The sequence below is a fragment of the Elephas maximus genome, chromosome 9 (genome assembly GCF_024166365.1).
Source record: "Elephas maximus indicus isolate mEleMax1 chromosome 9, mEleMax1 primary haplotype, whole genome shotgun sequence".
Classification (NCBI taxonomy): domain Eukaryota; kingdom Metazoa; phylum Chordata; class Mammalia; order Proboscidea; family Elephantidae; genus Elephas; species Elephas maximus.
This window is the reverse complement of record NC_064827.1, coordinates 73094388-73112236: the sequence shown is the minus strand read 5'-3', so window position 1 is coordinate 73112236 and position 17849 is coordinate 73094388. Positions and strand designations below refer to the sequence as shown.

Below are 17849 nucleotides of genomic sequence, written 5' to 3'. Positions count from 1 at the left end.
TAGATAACATAAAATTTGCCAGTTCAATGCTTTTCACCAATTACACATAGGATGTTTAGCATTTTGTTTGTTTGTTTGTTTAGCAAAGAGGACTGAAGAACTAGATATTTTAGAGATCATGTCAATCAAGTTGAGAGAATTTGTAGATAACAGAATCTCTACTTAACCTCTTAGATGACTGAGGACTCTTACAGGGAGGCACCTCTCAGCTACCATAGAATGACCTTGAGACTGATTAGTAGTTCTTATATAATACGTGAGCTCTGTTTTCTAGTAGTTAGAACCATCATGTTCTTATTTCTTATTATTTTGTAAAGGTTCATATACACAGATCTACGACTAATGGATCTGAAGCAGAAAGAGAAAGGAATGATAGATGGTATTAGCAGGGTGGAAGTGTTATAAATATTATAAGAAAAATATCAGATATGAGTCACTTGTATAAAACCTAGGGTAAAATCATAGGAAAGTGCTAGGTTGTTATGTGGTAAAGTAGGCTAGACAGACACTAGGATGTGATGGGCAAAGCCAATGAATTTTCTGGTGTTCTGAAGACTCAAAAAGAGAATTCTGGTTTCAACTGAGGAAGAAAATAAGGTAGGAAATTAGAAGAGAAAATAGAATTTTTTCTTCCCCATTCCATGAAAATTTCCATAGAAAGGGTGATGGTAGACTGAAAATGTTGAGGAGTGGGAAAAAATTTTGATAACTAAGGACTGATGGCTATACTATAAGGTATGCCCCTAGATCCTTTATGTTATTGACATAGATTCCTGTCCTTAATGTCCTTGCCTTGGGTAGTTCCTTATGATGCTTCTCACCATGTGTGTAAATCTGAATTTCTGGGAGATGCAGAGCAGCCCACTGGATTGTCTCATTCTACGCAATCCATGGAAATAAAACACTAACAAAAGAGTGTGAGAGAAGAATAGGGAGAGGGGTTAAAGGAGCATGATAGACTAATTAGATTGTCTCTGTCTTGTAATCTTTGTTCAGTCACTAAATGAAATGTTGGCAATATGAACCCACCCTGCATTGTCTCAGAAGAAAGGAGTGGTGATTCATTTCTGAAAGATCAAAGTCTTGAAAACCCTACGGGGTGCTGTTCTACTCTGCAACACATGGGGTCACCATGATTTGGAATCAATTCAATGGCAACTATTTATTTTTTTTATTTTTAATAACATTTCTAACAACTGGTTAGTTGCCTAGCCTTGCACCCTAAATTCTTAATCTCAAGTTTGAACGTGACCTGATCTGATCTGATAAATCCTTCTGAGGTTTCATGGTTTCTCCAAAATGCTTTTGTTGATTTCGAGGTGGACCCATAGTAGCCTGTGGTTAGACTGTTAACTGACTCTCATTAGTGGAGCAAAAAGCATGAGATATTCAAGATTCATACACTGAGTAGTTCAAATACACATTCTCATCATGTGACCATCATAATATTTTTTCACATTGCCATCTCTTTTTTGATCTATAGCAAAAGAGAAGAACAGGATGAGGAGGGATAATCAGAGTAGCCTGTCAGAATTCCTCCTCCTAGGGCTCCCCATTAGGCCGGAACAGCAGGAAATGTTCTTCGCCGTGTTCCTGGGCATGTATCTCACCACAGTGCTGGGGAACCTACTCATCATCCTGCTCATCAGGCTGGACTCTCGCCTCCACACCCCCATGTACTTCTTCCTCAGCCACTTGGCCCTCACTGACATCTCTTCCTCATCAGTCATAGCACCAAAGATGCTGATGAACATGAAAACACAGAGTCAATCCATGTCATATACTGGGTGCATTTCTCAGGTGTACTTTTACATATTCTTTTTTGATATTGACAGCTTCCTTCTCACCTCAATGGCCTATGACAGGTACGTGGCCATTTGTCACCCCCTCCACTATACCACCATCATGAGTCAGAGCCTGTGTTTCTTGCTAGTTATTGTGTCCTGGGTCTTATCCTTTGCCAACGCCCTATTGCACACCCTGCTTCTAGCCCATCTGTCCTTCGGTGGAGACAACACCCCTCCTCACTTCTTCTGTGACCTCCCTACCTTACTTAACCTATCCAGCTCGGACACATCAACCAATGAATTGGTAATTCTTACTGTAGGGGGGGTGGTCATTATCCTTCCATTCGTATGCATCCTGGTCTCTTATGGTCACATTGGTGCCACCATCCTAAAAGTCCCCTCAACCAAGGGGATCTGCAAAGCCTTGTCCACTTGTGGCTCTCACCTCTCTGTAGTGTCTCTGTACTATGGGGCAATTATTGGGTTGTATGCTTCCCCCTCATCCAGTGACTCTAATAGCAAGGATGTCATTGTGGCTATATTTTACACTCTGGGCACTCCCATGCTAAATCCCTTTATCTACAGTCTGAGAAATCGGGACATGAAAGGAGCTCTGGGAAACATACTCAGTAAAGGAAAGTTTTCGCCATAATGTACTCTGAATCTAGACTGGTGTTATGACTTGTTTTGTTCAATAAGTTATTGGCAAAAATAAAAATAGAGACTTGAAAAGTGCTGTGTATGGTGGCTTGCTCTTTACTGAGACCCTGAGACCTTCCTGTGAAGAAACACACATTAGTCTAATGGGGAATGAAGGACTACAGGAGGAGAGGAGCCAGCTGTCCCAAGAGTCCTGGCCATATCTAGACTTTCTAGAACATCCAGCCACAGACAATTCAGCCCAGTCTCATGGTGCTCAGCTAACCCATAGTATTGTGTACAAATAAAGTGATTGCTGTTTTAAGCCAATATTTTTTTTACTACGAAGTTAACTGGTACATTTCTCATATTCCTGTGGTATCTACAATTCTTATCCATTGTGATTACTTCTTACCGAGAACACTTACGACTCTCTGCCTCAGAACTATCTCGCCTCTTTTGAGAACAGGGACAAATTTGTCTGCTCTCAGGAAGGCCAGATTTGGTAAGATTTCAATGGCTCCAAAAGAATTTCTTAGTCAAAATACAGGTGGGAGCAGCTGGGCACAAATCCCAGTTATCTTAATCATTGGGTGGGGCTTCTCTGAGGCATGTTCTAGGAGGACATTTTCTCAGTGGTCTGAACCACAATTCCCCTCAGTGGTAACGTACTACTACCATACACTGTATTGACTACATACCTTTTCATGTCTCAGATTCCCATTCTTTTATTGGTTCTTCCTGGAATCACCTTCCTAATAAACTGTTGTTCTTAGGTGTGGTCTAGTTGGTTCCAACTCAGCGACCCTATATACAACGGAACAAAACACTGCCCTGTTCTGCGCCATCCTCACAATTGTTGTTATGTTTGAGGCCACTGTTGCAGCCACTGTGTCAATCTATCTCCTCGAGGGTTTTCCTCTTTTTTACCATGGTAGACTGGTACTTTACCATGCATGATGTCCTCCTCAAGGGCTTGGTCCCTTCTTTGTTCATTGTCCGACTTTCACATACATAAGAGGCAATTGAAAACACCATGGCTTCGTTCAAGCACTCCTTAGTCCTTAAAGTGACACCTTTGTTTTTTAATACCTTAAAGGGGTCTTTTGCACAAGGGAAAGATTAGTCCAAAGGACTAATGGACCACAACTACCACAGCCTCCAACAGACTGAGTCCAGCACAACTAGATTGTGCCAAGCTAACACCACTGACTGCTCTGACAGGGATCATAGTAGAGAGTCCTGGACAGAGCTGAAGAAAATGTAAAACAAAATTCTAACTCATGAAAAAAGACCAGACTTACTGGCCTAACAGAGACTGGAGAAACCGCAAGAGCATGGCCCCTGGACACCCTTTTAGCTCAGTAATGAAGTCACTCCTGAGGTTCACCCTTTAGCCAAAGATTAGACAGGCCCATAAAATAAAACAAGACCAAAGGGGCACACTAGCCAGGGAGCAAGAACTAAAAGGTGGGGGAGAGAGAGGATGGAAGAGCTGGTAATAGGGAACCCAAGGTCCAGAAGGGAGAGTGTTGACATGTTGAGTTGGTAACCGATGTCACAAAACAACACGTGTACTAATTTTTTTAATGAGAAGCTAGTTTGTTCTGTAAACCTTCATCTAAAGTAAAATAATATTAAAAAAGAAAGAAAAGAAAAAAAGGTACAGAGGCATGGAAGATACAACAACTTTTTGTAAATTCCTCTCTAAGAATTTTCTCTGGGGCAGTTTTAGAGTTATTATGCTATAAAAAATATAAAAATATGTTATAGACCCAATTTTTTCTAGCCAAAATGTACATTACTCTCCTTGCCTACTTCACCAGAATTTGGCACCAAATTTCCTTTGGCTGCTTCCAAAAAAATAAAAATTAAAAAAAACAGAAATTCAGTCTCAGGGGATAAAAATTTTCCATCACTGAGGCCAAGTTCTCAAACCAAAGAAGAGCTCCCAAAGACATTTGATAGAGACAACATCCCAGAAGTGTCTGGGTCCTATTTCCCAAAGGGAATGTTTTAGGTTGCAGCAAGCCCTTGGGTGTACAACACCATTTAAATTTCCATCTTATCACCCAATAACACCTTATAGGGAACAATGAGCTGCCAAATTTTCTCATTAAGACATGTCCACATTCTGCCTTGGAGAATGCCAAAATTTGAATTTCATAAATGAAGATCAAACAATCTAAAAGCATCCAGGCAAAAAAAGGAGGTTACCTTCAGAGGAACAAAAGTCAAGGTGACCTCAGATTCTGATACATTAAGTGATAGCAGACAGTGGAATCAGGTCATGGATCCTATGCCAAGTCATTGTCCATGTGTGGAGGCAACAGAATGTCATTCGTTCATACACACGTGTTCAGAAAACAGACCACCCATGTATCCTTTTTTTCAAAAAGTGAAAGACACATACCAACTGTTCAGAGATAAGTCAATAAAAAATGCAAAAATGGGGGAAGTTGAGGTATCATAAAAGAACTGAAAATGAGTAATAAATGCTATGTTTAAAAAATAAATAATTATAAATTTGGTCTAAAATTGGATGTTAACATTTATATAAAATTCTAGAACAGGCAAAATTAATCTATGGTGAAAGCGATCAGAACAGTAACTGTCTCTGGGAGGGCAGGGATTGACTGGGAAGGGTTAAAAAGCAACTTTCTGGAGTGACAAACATGTCGGTCTATCATGATAAGGATTTGTGTTACACATGTGCACACATTTGTAAAAACCCATCAAAGGATGTACACTTGAGATAAATACATTATAATTACTATATAATTATACCTCAATAAAAAATTAATAATATCTTCATAATATTAAAGAGGTCTTTTGCAGCAGATTTGCCCAATGCAACGTGTTGGTTGATTTCTTGACTGCTGCTTCCGTGGGCGTTGATTCCTAATGAACTACTTGTATTCAAATACTTTCCTCAAGATCTTCATCTGGGGTAATCCAATTTAAGACAGCAAGTACAGAAGTAGTCCTTAGAAGACACTCAGGATTGAATTCTTGTTTATGATCACTTGCTGTTCAGACAGCAGTGGAGCACATCACTAGTGTTAGGAGGGGTGGCGATAACTGTGGAGTGCAGAAGTATCAGAATAACTAAGATTCTCACTTGAGAAAAATTAGTTTGCTGTATCTGTGTGAGTGGGAGCATAGCCTTATACAATATATATAGAGCACTTTGAAAATATGAAGACATGGTAATTCTAAAGTCCATCAAGTTGGTTTGTTGTTGTTAAAAACCATAGATTCCCAAATGGGAAAAAAAAATTAACAATCTCATGTTAGTCACCTAACAATTTAGGACACATTGTGAAAGCTGGAAAGACCCTCTGATATTTAAAAAGACCCTCATTTTCTGTTTTGGGAGGCAGGCTGTGCAGAAAAGAAGACATAAGATTTGATCATATGAGGTTAACAAATATACTGCCACTGTCATAACAGATAGAGCTTAATTTTAGGGGAAAAAAAAAAAATGTGACTGGCCAGAGGATGAACTATAGCAGACTCTAGTAGGTCCTGCCACGATTCCTGGGTACTCACTGTTTCTGAGTATGTCAGTGACTTCTGACTTTAAGTACCAACAACATTCTGACTGAGGAATTTCTCCATCTAGGGATGTGTATTTGGCTTACGCATGCAGCCAGCTGGAAGTGCTGAGGAGTTAATATTCCTGGGAAAAACCCTCAGTCAAGGAAGGATGGGATTTGATGGATATATATCGCAGTTTCCTCTCCCTTTAGTAAGACAATTTAAGGAGTGTTTTGTACTGATGCCCAGATATGTTTTGAGGATTGGTCCCCAGTTACCCACAGCAATAACCTGCTCAATAATATATCCTTTAACAGCTGCCTTCCCTTCTCTGCTTCAATTCTTACTCCTGTAAATTGAATGAATGCTGGGTTCCCTCCAAAGTAAATTAAAAAAAAAAAAAATTTTTTTTTTTTTTTAAATTAGTTGCACTCAAATCGTTTTCTTTGAGTTTCCTTTATCTGCGGGGTTGTCTTAACTTATTTGTGTGGAGGGAATGGCATACCTCTCAGGTTCTGGTGCACTGTTACGTGTCATGATGTGGGCTGTTTGCTAAGTCCTGTTGACAGAGAGTCATTGGTTTAAATCACTAGCATTCAAGAACTAACCACTATACTAAATTCTTTTTTTTAATAGTAATAATAAACTCTTTGTTGAGTGCTTCTGATGTGCTAAGCATTATGCTGAGCACTTTATAAAAAGTATTACATTTCTTTTGGGGAGGCATTAGGTGAAACTTTACAGAGCAAATTAGTTTCTCATTTGACAATTGATACACAAATCGTTACGTGACATTGGTTGTTGACACAATGTGTCAACTCTGTCTGCTTCCCTTCTGCATCCTAATTCCCCTTTTCCACCCATTCATTTTTTTGGGACAATTGATACACAAATTGTTTTGTGACATAGGTGTTGGCACAATGTGTCAACTCTGCTTCCACACCCTAATTCCACTTTTCCATCCATCCATTTTTCCTGTCCTGCCTGCCTTGTCATCATTGCTTTTGGGCAGATGTTGCCCTTTTGGTCTCATATGCGTGATTGAGCTAAGTAAGAAGCATGTTAATTATGTGCGTTATTGTTTGTTTTATGCTTTTGTGTGCTGTTAGGTGCCATCAACTTGGTTCTGACACATAGTGACCCCACGTACAAAAGAACAAAGCACTGCTCGGTCCTGCACCATCCTCACAATTTTTATGCTTGAGCCCATTGTTACATCCACTGTGTCCATCTAGCTTGTTGAGAGTCTTCCTCTTTTTAACTGACTCTCTACTTTGCCAAGCATGACGTTCTTCTCCAGGGATAGCTCCCTCCTGATAATGTGTCCAAAGTATGTGAGACAAAGACTCAACATGCTGCTTCTAAGGAGCATTCTGGCAGTACTTCTTCCAAGACAGATTTTTTCCTTCCTCTGGCAGTCCATGTCCATATATTTGTTCTGTTCCTTAAATACCCTAAGCTCTTTCTTCTCTCAGAGTCTTACACTTGATATTCATTCTAACTAGAATGACCTCTTCTAGAATCTTCACATGGCAATCTCGTATTATTTATGACTCATTTCAAAGCACCCATTAGAACAGCCCTCTTCACCAGCTTAGCTTCCTGTAATTGAAAATATATATCAAAATAGAAAATGCATATACCTTGCAATTCCATTTCTCAGAATTTATCTTATGTTCTCCCATTGCAAATTAATACTGAACAACGTTATTATTTGTAATATGTTTGGAAATAGGAAAAAATCGGAAACAATATAAATGCCCATCAGACAACTAATTTGCATATCTATTGCTATAAACTGGGTATTAACATGTTATCCACAGTCAAAATTAAATGCTTAATTTTTCTGAGGTAAAAACATCAAAATTTTTTTTTCCTTGAAAAATTCAAGTAACATAAAATTTGCCAATTCAATGTTTTTCACTTGTACAATTCAATTAGAGACAGGATTTTTAACGTAGAGGACTGAAGAACTACAGATTTTAGAGATCATGTCAGTCAAGTTGAGAGAATTTGTAGGTAACGGAACCTTTCCTTAACCTGTTAGATGACTGAGGACTCTTACTGTCAGGCACCTCTCGGCTAGCATAGAGTGACCTCGAGATTGATTAGTAGTCCTTATATAGTATGCGAGTTCTGTTTTTCAGTAGCTAGACTCATCATGTTCTTACTTATTATTTTGTAAAAGTTCATATATATAGCCCTAAGACTAAGGGACCTGAAGCAGAAAGAGAAAGGAATGATAGATAGTACTAGCAGAGTAGAAGTGTTATAAATACCATAAGAAAAATATCAGATAAGAGTTACTGGTATAAAAGCTAGGGTACAATCATAGGAAAATGATAGGTCGTTACTTGGTAAAGTAGGTTAGACAAACACTTATAAAGGGCTTCTTCTCTGACAACTCTAGGATGGGACTGGCAAAGCCAATGACTTTCCTGGTGTTCTGAAGACTTCAAAAGGAGAGCTCTGGTTTGAACTGAGGGAGAAAATATGGTGGGAACTTAGAAATAAGATTTTTTTTCTTCCCCATTTCATGAAAATTTCCATAGAAAGGGTGATAGTAGACTGAAAATGTTGAGGAGTGGGAAAAAAATTTGGGATAAGTAAGGACTGATGGCTATACTATAAAGTATGCCCCTAGATCCTTTAAGTTATTGACATAGATTCCTGTCCTTAAAGTCCTTGTCTTGGGTAGTTCCTTATGATGCTTCTCACCATGTGTGCAAATCTGTATTTCTAGGAGATGCAGAGCAGCCCACTGGATTGTCTCATTCCACACAATCCATGGCAATAAAACATTAACCAAAAGAATGTGAGAGAAGAATAGGGAGAGAGGGATTAAAGGAAGATGATAGACTAATTAGATTGTCTCTCTCTTCTACTCTTTGTTCAGTTACTAAATGAAAGGTTGGCAGTACAAACCCACCCTGCATTGTCTCAGAGGAAAGGACTGGTGATGTGTTTCTGAAAGATCAAAGCCTTGAAAACCCTATGGAATGCTGTTCTATTGTTTTTGTTTTGTTTTGGTTTTATTATTAATCATCTAACAACTGGTTAGTTGCCTAGCCTTGCACCCTACATTCTTAATATCAAGTTTGAACCTGATCTTACCAGATAAATCATTATAAAGTTTCATGGTTCCTCCAAAATAGCTTTTGTTGATTTCTAGGTGGACCCATAATAGCCTGTGGTTAGACTGTTACTGGCTTTCATTAGTGGAGCAAAAGCATGAGATATTCAAGATTCATACACTGAGTAGTTCAAATACACATTCTCATTATGTGACAATCATAATACTATCTTATTCTTTCATATTACTGTCACTTTTTGAATCTATAGCAAAAGAGAAGACCAGGATGAGGAGGGATAATCAGAGCAGTGCCTCAGAATTCCTCCTCCTAGGGCTCCCCATCAGGCTGGAGCAGTAGGGCATATACTATGCTCTGTCCCTGGGCATGTACCTCACGAAGGTGCTAGGGAACCTGCTCATCATCCTCCTCATCAGGGTGGACTCATGCCTCCAAACTCCCATGTACTTCTTCCTCAGTCACCTGGTTTTCACTGACATCTGGTTCTCATAGGTCATAGCACCAAAGATGCTGATGAACATGCAAACACAGAGTCAATCTATCTCATATGCTGGGTGCATTTCTCAGGTGTATTTTTTTCTTATTTTTTGCTACTATTGGCAGTTTCCTTCTTACTTCAATGGGCCAACTCCGAGCCATGTTCTAAAAGGACCATTTCTCAGGGATCTGAACCCCAATTCCCCTCTGTAGTAACTTACTATTACATACACTGTATTGACTACCTACCTTTCTGTGTCTCAGACCTCCACTCCACTATTGAATCTTCCTGGAATTACCTTACTAAAAAACTACTTGTGTTCAAATACTTCCCTCAGGTTCTTGCTCTGGAAGACCTCTATCTCAGACAGCAAGTACAGAACTGGTCTTATGGAGAGACTCAGGATAGGATTCTGGCTTGGGATAATTTGATGATCGAAGAGCACATTACTGGTGTCAAGCAGAATAACAACTGTAGAGTACAGAAGTAGCATAATTACTAAAATTCTCACCTGACATAAATTGGGCTGATGTATCAGTGTGAAGGGAAGCACAGCCTTATAAAACGGATAGACCATTTTGAAAGGTATGCGCACTTGGCAATTATAAGATCATGGAGTTGGCTGCCCTTTGTTAATGCTAGTAGAAACCAAAGTAGAGAAAAATAACAATCTCAGGTCAATCACCTGACAATTCAGGACAGTGTATGAAAGTCAGTAAGCTCCCGTGACATACAAATAGACCATAATTTTCTTTTTTGGAAGTCAGACTGTGCAGAAAAGAAGACACAAGATTTGATCATATGATGATGGCAAATCTCCTGTCAATAACATAAAAGATTGAGCTTACTCTGGGGAAAAAAAGAACATGAAAGACAAGGGGACGAACTATGAAGAATCTGGCAAGTCCTGTCAAGACCCCTGAGCACTCATTGTTTTTGAATATGGCAATGACTTCTTACTCTAAGTACCAACAACTTTCTGAGGTATTTCTCTCTAGAGTCATGTTTGGTTTAACACACAGAACAGCCTGGAAGTGTGGATAGTTAATACCCCTGAAAAATCCTTCATTAAATGATGGCTAGGAGTTTATGAATATATTCCTCAGTTTCCTCTGCCTTTGGTAAAAGAATTTAAGGAGTCTTTTGTGCTGACTTTTAGAGATGTTTGGGGGATTTCTCCCCAGTTACCTACAGCAGCAACCTACTCAAAAGCATGCCTTTCAGTGGCTGCTCTCCCTTCTCTGTCTTACTCCCCATTTCCCTAAGTTGCATCCTAGAATCTTCCAAATTAATTTTTTTATGTGCTTTAAGTGAAAGTTTACAAATGAAGTCAGTCTCTTATATACAAAAATTTGTACACAACCTTGCTATGTACTCATAGTTGTTCTCCCCCTAATGAGACAGCGCACTCCTTCTCTCCACCCTGTGTTCCCCGTGTCTATTCAGCCAGCTTCTGTCCCCCTCTGCCTTCTCGTCTCCCCTCCAGACAGGAGCAGCCCACATAGTCTCATGTGTCCAGTTGAGCTAAGAAGCTCACTCCTCACCATTATCATTTTCTATCCCATAGTCCAGTCCAATCCCTGTCTAAAGAGTTGGCTTAGGGAATGGCTCCTGTCTTGGACCAAAAGAATGTCTGAGGACCATGACCTCCAGGGTCCGTCTAGTCTCAGTCAGACCATTAAGTCTGGTCTTTTTACAAGAATTTGAGATCTGCATCACACTGCTCTCCTGCTCCCTCAGGGATTCTCTGTTGCGTTCCCTGTCAGGACAGCCATCGGTTGCAGCCAGGCACCATCTAGTTCTTCTGGTCTCAGGCTAATGTAGTCTCTGATTTATGTGGCCTTTTCTGTATCTTGGGCTCATAATTACCTTGTGTCTCTGGTGTTCTTCATTCTCCTTTGATCCAGGTGGGTTGAGACCAATTGACGCATCTTAGATGGCCGCTTGCTAGCCTTTAAGAGCCCAGACGGCACTCACCAAAGGGGGATGCAGAATGTTTTCTTAATAGATTTTTTTTATACAAATTGACCAGATGTTCCCTGAAACTGCGGTCCCCAGACCCCCACCCCTGCTACTCTGGGTTTCAAAGCCCTGGATTTATTCAGGAAACTGCTTTTGCTTTAGTCCAGTTTTGCTGATGTCTCCTGTATTGTGTGTTGTCTTTCCCCTCACCTAAAATAGTTCCTGTCTACTATCTAATTAGTGAGTACCCCCTCTCTTCCTCCCTCCCCACCCTCATACCCATCAAAGAATATTTTCATCTGTGTTGAAACTATTTATTGAGTTCTTATAATAGTGGTCTCATACAATATTTGTCCTTTTGCAACTGACTAATTTTACTCAGCATAATGCCTTCCAGATTTCTCCATGTTATGAAATGTTTCATAGATTCATCATTTTTTTTAATCAATGCATAGTATTCCATTGTGTGAATATACGATAATTTATTTATCCATTCATCCATTGATGGGCACCTTGGTTGCTTCCATTTTTTGCTAGTGGAAACAGTGCTGCAGTAGACGTGGGTGTGCATATATCTGTTTGTGTAAAGACTCTTATTTCTCTAGGGTATATTACAAGGAGTGGGATTGCTGGATAGTATGGTAGTTCTATTTATAGCTTTTTAAGGAAGTGCCAAATTGATTTCCTAAATGATTGTACCATTTTACATTCTCACCAGCAGTGTATAAGTGTTCCAGTCACTCAGCAACCTCTCCAACATTTATTATTTTGTGTTTTTTGGATTAATGCCAGCCTTGTTGGAGTGGGATGGTGCCTCATTGCAATTTTGATTTGCATTTCTCTAATGGCTAATGATCGTGAGTATTTCCTCATGTATTTGTTAGCTGCCTGAATGTCTTCTTTAGTGAAGTTCCTGTTCATATCCTTTGCCCATTTTTTAATTGGGTTATTTGTCTTTTTGTTGTTGAGTTTTTGCAGTGTCATGTAGATTTTAGATATCAGATGCTGATCGAAAATATCATAGCTAAAACCTCTTTCCCAGACTGTGGTAATATTTTGCTCTTTTGATGAAGTCTTTGAATGAACATAGGTGTTTGATTTTTACGAGCTCCTAGTTATTTAGTTTCTCTTCTGGTGTTTGTGCAGTGTTAGTAATGTTTTGTATACCGTTTATACCATGTTTTAGGGTTCCTAGCATTGTCCTTATTTTTTCTTCCATAATTTTTATCGTTTTTGTGCATGGAGTGAGGTATGGGTCTTGTTTCATTTTTTTTGCAGATCGATATCCAGTTATGCCAGCACCATTTGTTAACAAGACTGTCTTTTCCGCATTTAACTGACTTTGGGCTTTTGTCAAATATCAGCTGCTCATATGTGGATGGATTTATGTCCAGATTCTCAACTCTGTTCCACCGGTCTATGTATCTGTTGTGGTACCAGGCTGTTTCGACTACTGTGGCAGTACATTATGTTCTAAAATCAAGTAGTGTGAGGCCTCCCACTTTTGTCTTCTTTTCCGGTAATGCTTTACTTACCTGGGGCCTCTTTTCCTTCCACATGAAGTTGGTGGTTTGTTTCTCTGTTTCATTAAAAAAAATTCGTTGGAACGTGGATTGGAATTACATTGTGTCTATAGATTGCTTTTGGTAGAATAGACATTTTTACAATGTTGAGTCTTCCTATCCATGAGCACGGTATGTTTTTCCACTTACATAGGTCTCTTTTGGTTTCTTGCTGTAGTGTCTTGTAGTTTTCTTTGTACAGGTCTTTTACGTTCCTCGTTAGAAATTCCTCAACATAATAAATGGCAGTTACACAAAGCCAACAGCCAACGTCATCCTAAATGTACAAAGTCTGAAAGCATTCCTCTTGAGAACGGGAACTAGACAAGTATGTCATTTATCACCACCCTTATCCAACATTGTACTGGGAGTCTTAGCCAGAGTAATTAGGCTAGAAAAGGAAATAAACAGCTAAAAAAAAAAATTTTTTTTTTTAAATTGGTAAGGAAGAAGTAAAAGTATATTTATTCGCAGATGATGTGGTCTTATACACAGAAAATCCCAAAGAATCCACAAGAAAACTACTGAAACTAATAAAGGATTTCAGCAGAGTATCAGGATACAAGATAAACATAAAAAACTCAGTTGGATTCCTCTACACCAACAAAGAGAATGTTGAAGAAGAAATCACCAAGTCTATACCATTTGCAATAACCCCAAAGAAGATAAAATATTTAGGAATAAGTCTAACCGGAGACATAAAAACCTGTACAAAGAAAACTACAAGATGCTACTGCAAGAAACTGAGGAGACCTACATAAGTGTAAAAGCATACTTTGCTCATGGATAGGAAGACTCAACAATGTGAAAATGTCATTTCTACCCAAAGCAATCTACACATACTATGCAATCCCCATCCAAATTCCAATAACATTTTCTAACGAGGTGGAGAAAGAAATCACCAACTTCAAATGGAAAGAGAAGGGGCACAAATAAGTAAAACATTACTGAAGAAGAACAAAGTGGGAGACCTCACACTACCTGATTTTAGAACCTATTATACCACCACAGTAGTCAAAACAACCTGGTACTGGTACAACACATACACAGACCAATAGAACAGAATTGGAATCTGTCCACTTATGAGCAGCTGATACTTGACAAAGGCCCAAAATCTGTGAAGTGGGGAAAGGATAGTCTCTTCAACAAATGGGGCTGGCACAACTGGATATCCATCTGCAAAAAATGAAACAAAACTCATACCTCACACTATGCACAAAAACTAACTCAAAATGGATCAAAGACCTAAATATAAAATCTAAAAAGACAAAGAGCAGGGAAGAAAAATTAGAGACAATGCTAGGAGCTCTAACACATGGCATAAACAGAATACAAAACATAACTGACAATGCACAGACACCAAAAGAGAAACTGGATAACTGGAAGGTCCTAAAGACCAAGCACTTATGCTCATCAAAAGACTTCACCAAAAGATTAAAAAAACAACAATCTACAGACTGGGAAAAAAAAATTTGGTTACAACATATTCAATTAAGGTCTAAACTCTAAAATCTATAAGATATTGCAAAGCCTCAACAACAAAAAGACAACCCAATTAAAAATGGGCAAAACATATGAACAGGCACTTCACCAGAGAAGACATTTGGGCAGCTATCAGATACTTGAGAAAACGCTCACAATCATTAGCCATTAGAGAAATGTAAATCAAAACTACAATGAGATACCATCTCACCCCAACAAGGCTAGCATTAATCCAAAAAACAAATAATGAAAGTTGGAGAGTTTGTGGAGAGACTGGAACACTTATGCAGTGCTGGTGAGAATGTAAAATGGTACAATCACTTTGGAAATTGATTTGGTGTTTCCTTAAAAAGCTAGAAATAGAAGTACCATACGATCCAGTAATCCCAATCCTTGAAATATACCATAGAGAAACAAGAGCCATCACATGAATAGATATATGCACACCTGTGTTCATTGCAGCACTGTTCACAATAGCAAAAAGATGAAAACAACCTAGGTGCCCACCAACATATGACTGTATGAAGAAAATATGGTATATTCACAAAATGGAATACTACGTAGTGATAAAGAACAACAGTGAATCCTCAAAACATCTCTTAACATGGCTGAATCTGGAAGGCATTATGCTGAGTAAAATTAGTCAGTCGAAAAAGGACAAATATTGTATAAGACCACTACTATAAGAACTCAAGAAAAGGTTTAAACACAGATGAAAACGTTCTTTGATGGTTACGAGGGTGGGGAGGGAGGGAGAGGAGGAGGCAATAACTACATAGTAGACAAGAATTATCTCATATGAAGGGAAGGACAACACACAATACAGGGAAGTCAGCACAACTGGACTAAACCAAAAGCTAAGAAGTTTCTGAACATGACCAAACGCTTTGAGGGACAGAGTAGCAGGGATTGGATCTGGGGACCTTGGTGTCAGGGGACATCTATCTAGGTCAATTGGCATAACAAAGTTTGTTCAGAAAAAGTCTTGCATCCCACTTTGGTGAGTGGCGTCTGGGGTCTTAAAAGTTATCTAGTGACCATCTAAGATGCATCAATTGGTCCCAACCCACCTGGAGCAAAAGAGAATGGAGAACACCAAAGGCACATGAACGATATTAGCCCAAGAGACAAAAAGGGCCACATTAACCAGAGACTCCATCTGCCTGAGATTAGACAAACTAGATAGCACCTTCCTACCACCAATGACCACCCTGACAGGGAACACCACAGAGAGTCCCTGAGGGAGCAGGAGAAAAGTGAGGTGCAGAATTCAAATTCTAGTAAAAAGACCAGACTTACTGGTCTGACTGAGACTGGAGGAACCCCAGAAGACATGGTCCCCGGACTCTCTGTTAACCCAGAACTAAAACCATTCCCAAAGCCAACTCTTCAAACAAAGATCAGACTGGACTATAAGACATACAATGAGACTTATGAAGAGTGTGCTTCTTAGTTCAAGTAGATACGCAAGACTAAATAGGCAACTTCTGTCTGGAGGTGAAATGAGAAGGCAGAAAGGGGTAGAAGCTGGTTGAATGGACATGGGAAATCTGGGGTGGAAAAGGGGAGTGTGCTGTCACATTATAGGGATGGCAACTGAGGTCACATAACAATGTGTGTATAAGTTTTTGTATGAGAAACTAACTTGAGCTATAAACTTTCACCTAAAGCAAAAAAAGAAAAAAAATCATTTACTGCCTTTTTTCAAAACATCTGGTCAAATTTGAACTCTATGGGTCTGTTTTTCTAGTAATTGTGTCTAATAAATTATAGACTCTGACCTTAAAAACACAAGCGTTCTTGATTAACAGTATGTATGAACAGATATCACTGTAAACTGTGTATCACTGTAAACTGTGTAGAGTAGGTAATGTGATTATTATATACACGGCATATGTTGCATTTTTATTTGTTGAAAATTATTATGAAAAGTAAAGTTTTATCAAATTAATTTGTATACAAGTTTTTTAAAATGTTTTTTTCTACGATACATTATTAATCATTCATATCCACAAAGATCACAAGGTCAATGCAAAAATATAATGAATAACACTAGTGCTGAGGGGAAGACGTATCCTGTCATGGCTTAATCAATCTGGGATTTTTAATTAAAAGCTTAGCTGAAGGGGCCTGTAATAGGACCCAGTCAGAGAGTGTCCAAGATCTGTTAAAAGTTGGCTGGTGGACTTGGGGAAAGTCTGTTTTTTAGGTAACTGTGGGGATCTGGACTTCCACAACTCATGTTTCATATTCCTGCCTTGAGTAGCCTGCTTCCATGAATGGATCCAGTAGCCAAGATCAGGTTCTCCTACAAAGATTTTTGTTAATATTGTACCATAGAACAGAATGTTGATATTGTAAATCTTTATATGGTCAAAATAATAATAATAATACAATAGTAATAATAAGACTATGATAAATTGAGTAGTAATTGTATTGTTAGGTGCCATCAAGTCAGTTCCCACTCATAGCCACCCTATGTACAACAGGGCGAAACACTACTTGGTTCTGAGCCATCCTCACAATTGTTGCTATGCTTGAGCCCATCATTGCAGCCACTGTGTCAATCCATCTCACAGAGGGTCATCCTCTCTTTTGCTGACCCCCTACTTTACCGAGCATGATGTCCTTCTCCAGTGACTGGTCCCTCCTGATAACAAGTCCAAAAAGCAGTTATTAGGTCAGAAGAAAAATCCCAAAACAAAGAAAACATGAAGACAAAACAAGTTATTTTTTAAAAGGAAGACATAAAAACAGAAATTACAACAAAATGGTAGAATTAAGACCAAACACAGCTTTTACCAAAGTAAGATCAATATAAAAGTGATTAAATTACCTACTAAAAGAAAGGAATCACAGATTTATTAAGAAAATAAAAACAAATACCAATGGAGCACTTATTAAGTAAATTTTTCATGTTCATTTGTTGGAATATGCAGCCATCAAAATTATATGAAAATTACATATATATGTACAGAAGTTTATACATACACAAAACATCTGGAAGCTATTAGTGTTTATAGAGTAGGGGTGGGGATTGGGAAGAGGGAGACTTTACACTTTTATGGCCTTATGTCAACCGAGCCCTGGTGGTGCAGTGGTTAAAGCGATCGACTGCTAACTGAAAGATTGGCAGGTCAAAACCACCACCTGCTCCATGGGAGAAAGATGTGGCAGTCAGTTTCCTTAGAGATTTACAGCCTTGGAATCAACTCAACGGCAGCAGGTAGCAAAAACAAACGTTAGAAAAGCACAAAGGAAGACAGATTCTGTAGCTGGGGAAGGAAAAATGTCAAAGCACCATACA

The 17849-nt window shown here is 38.9% G+C and overlaps 1 protein-coding gene and 1 pseudogene across 1 annotated transcript; both read left to right on the top strand.

Moving 5' to 3' along the window:
• The first annotated feature begins 1500 nt into the window (after window positions 1-1500).
• Window positions 1501-2439, top strand: LOC126082463 (olfactory receptor 50-like). The gene has a single exon (XM_049894977.1). The coding sequence runs from the start codon at window positions 1501-1503 to the stop codon at window positions 2437-2439; it is 939 nt and encodes a 312-aa protein (XP_049750934.1).
• Window positions 2440-9325: 6886 nt separating this feature from the next.
• Window positions 9326-17849, top strand: part of LOC126082462 (olfactory receptor 1J4-like) — a 38808-nt pseudogene continuing 30284 nt past the window's right edge.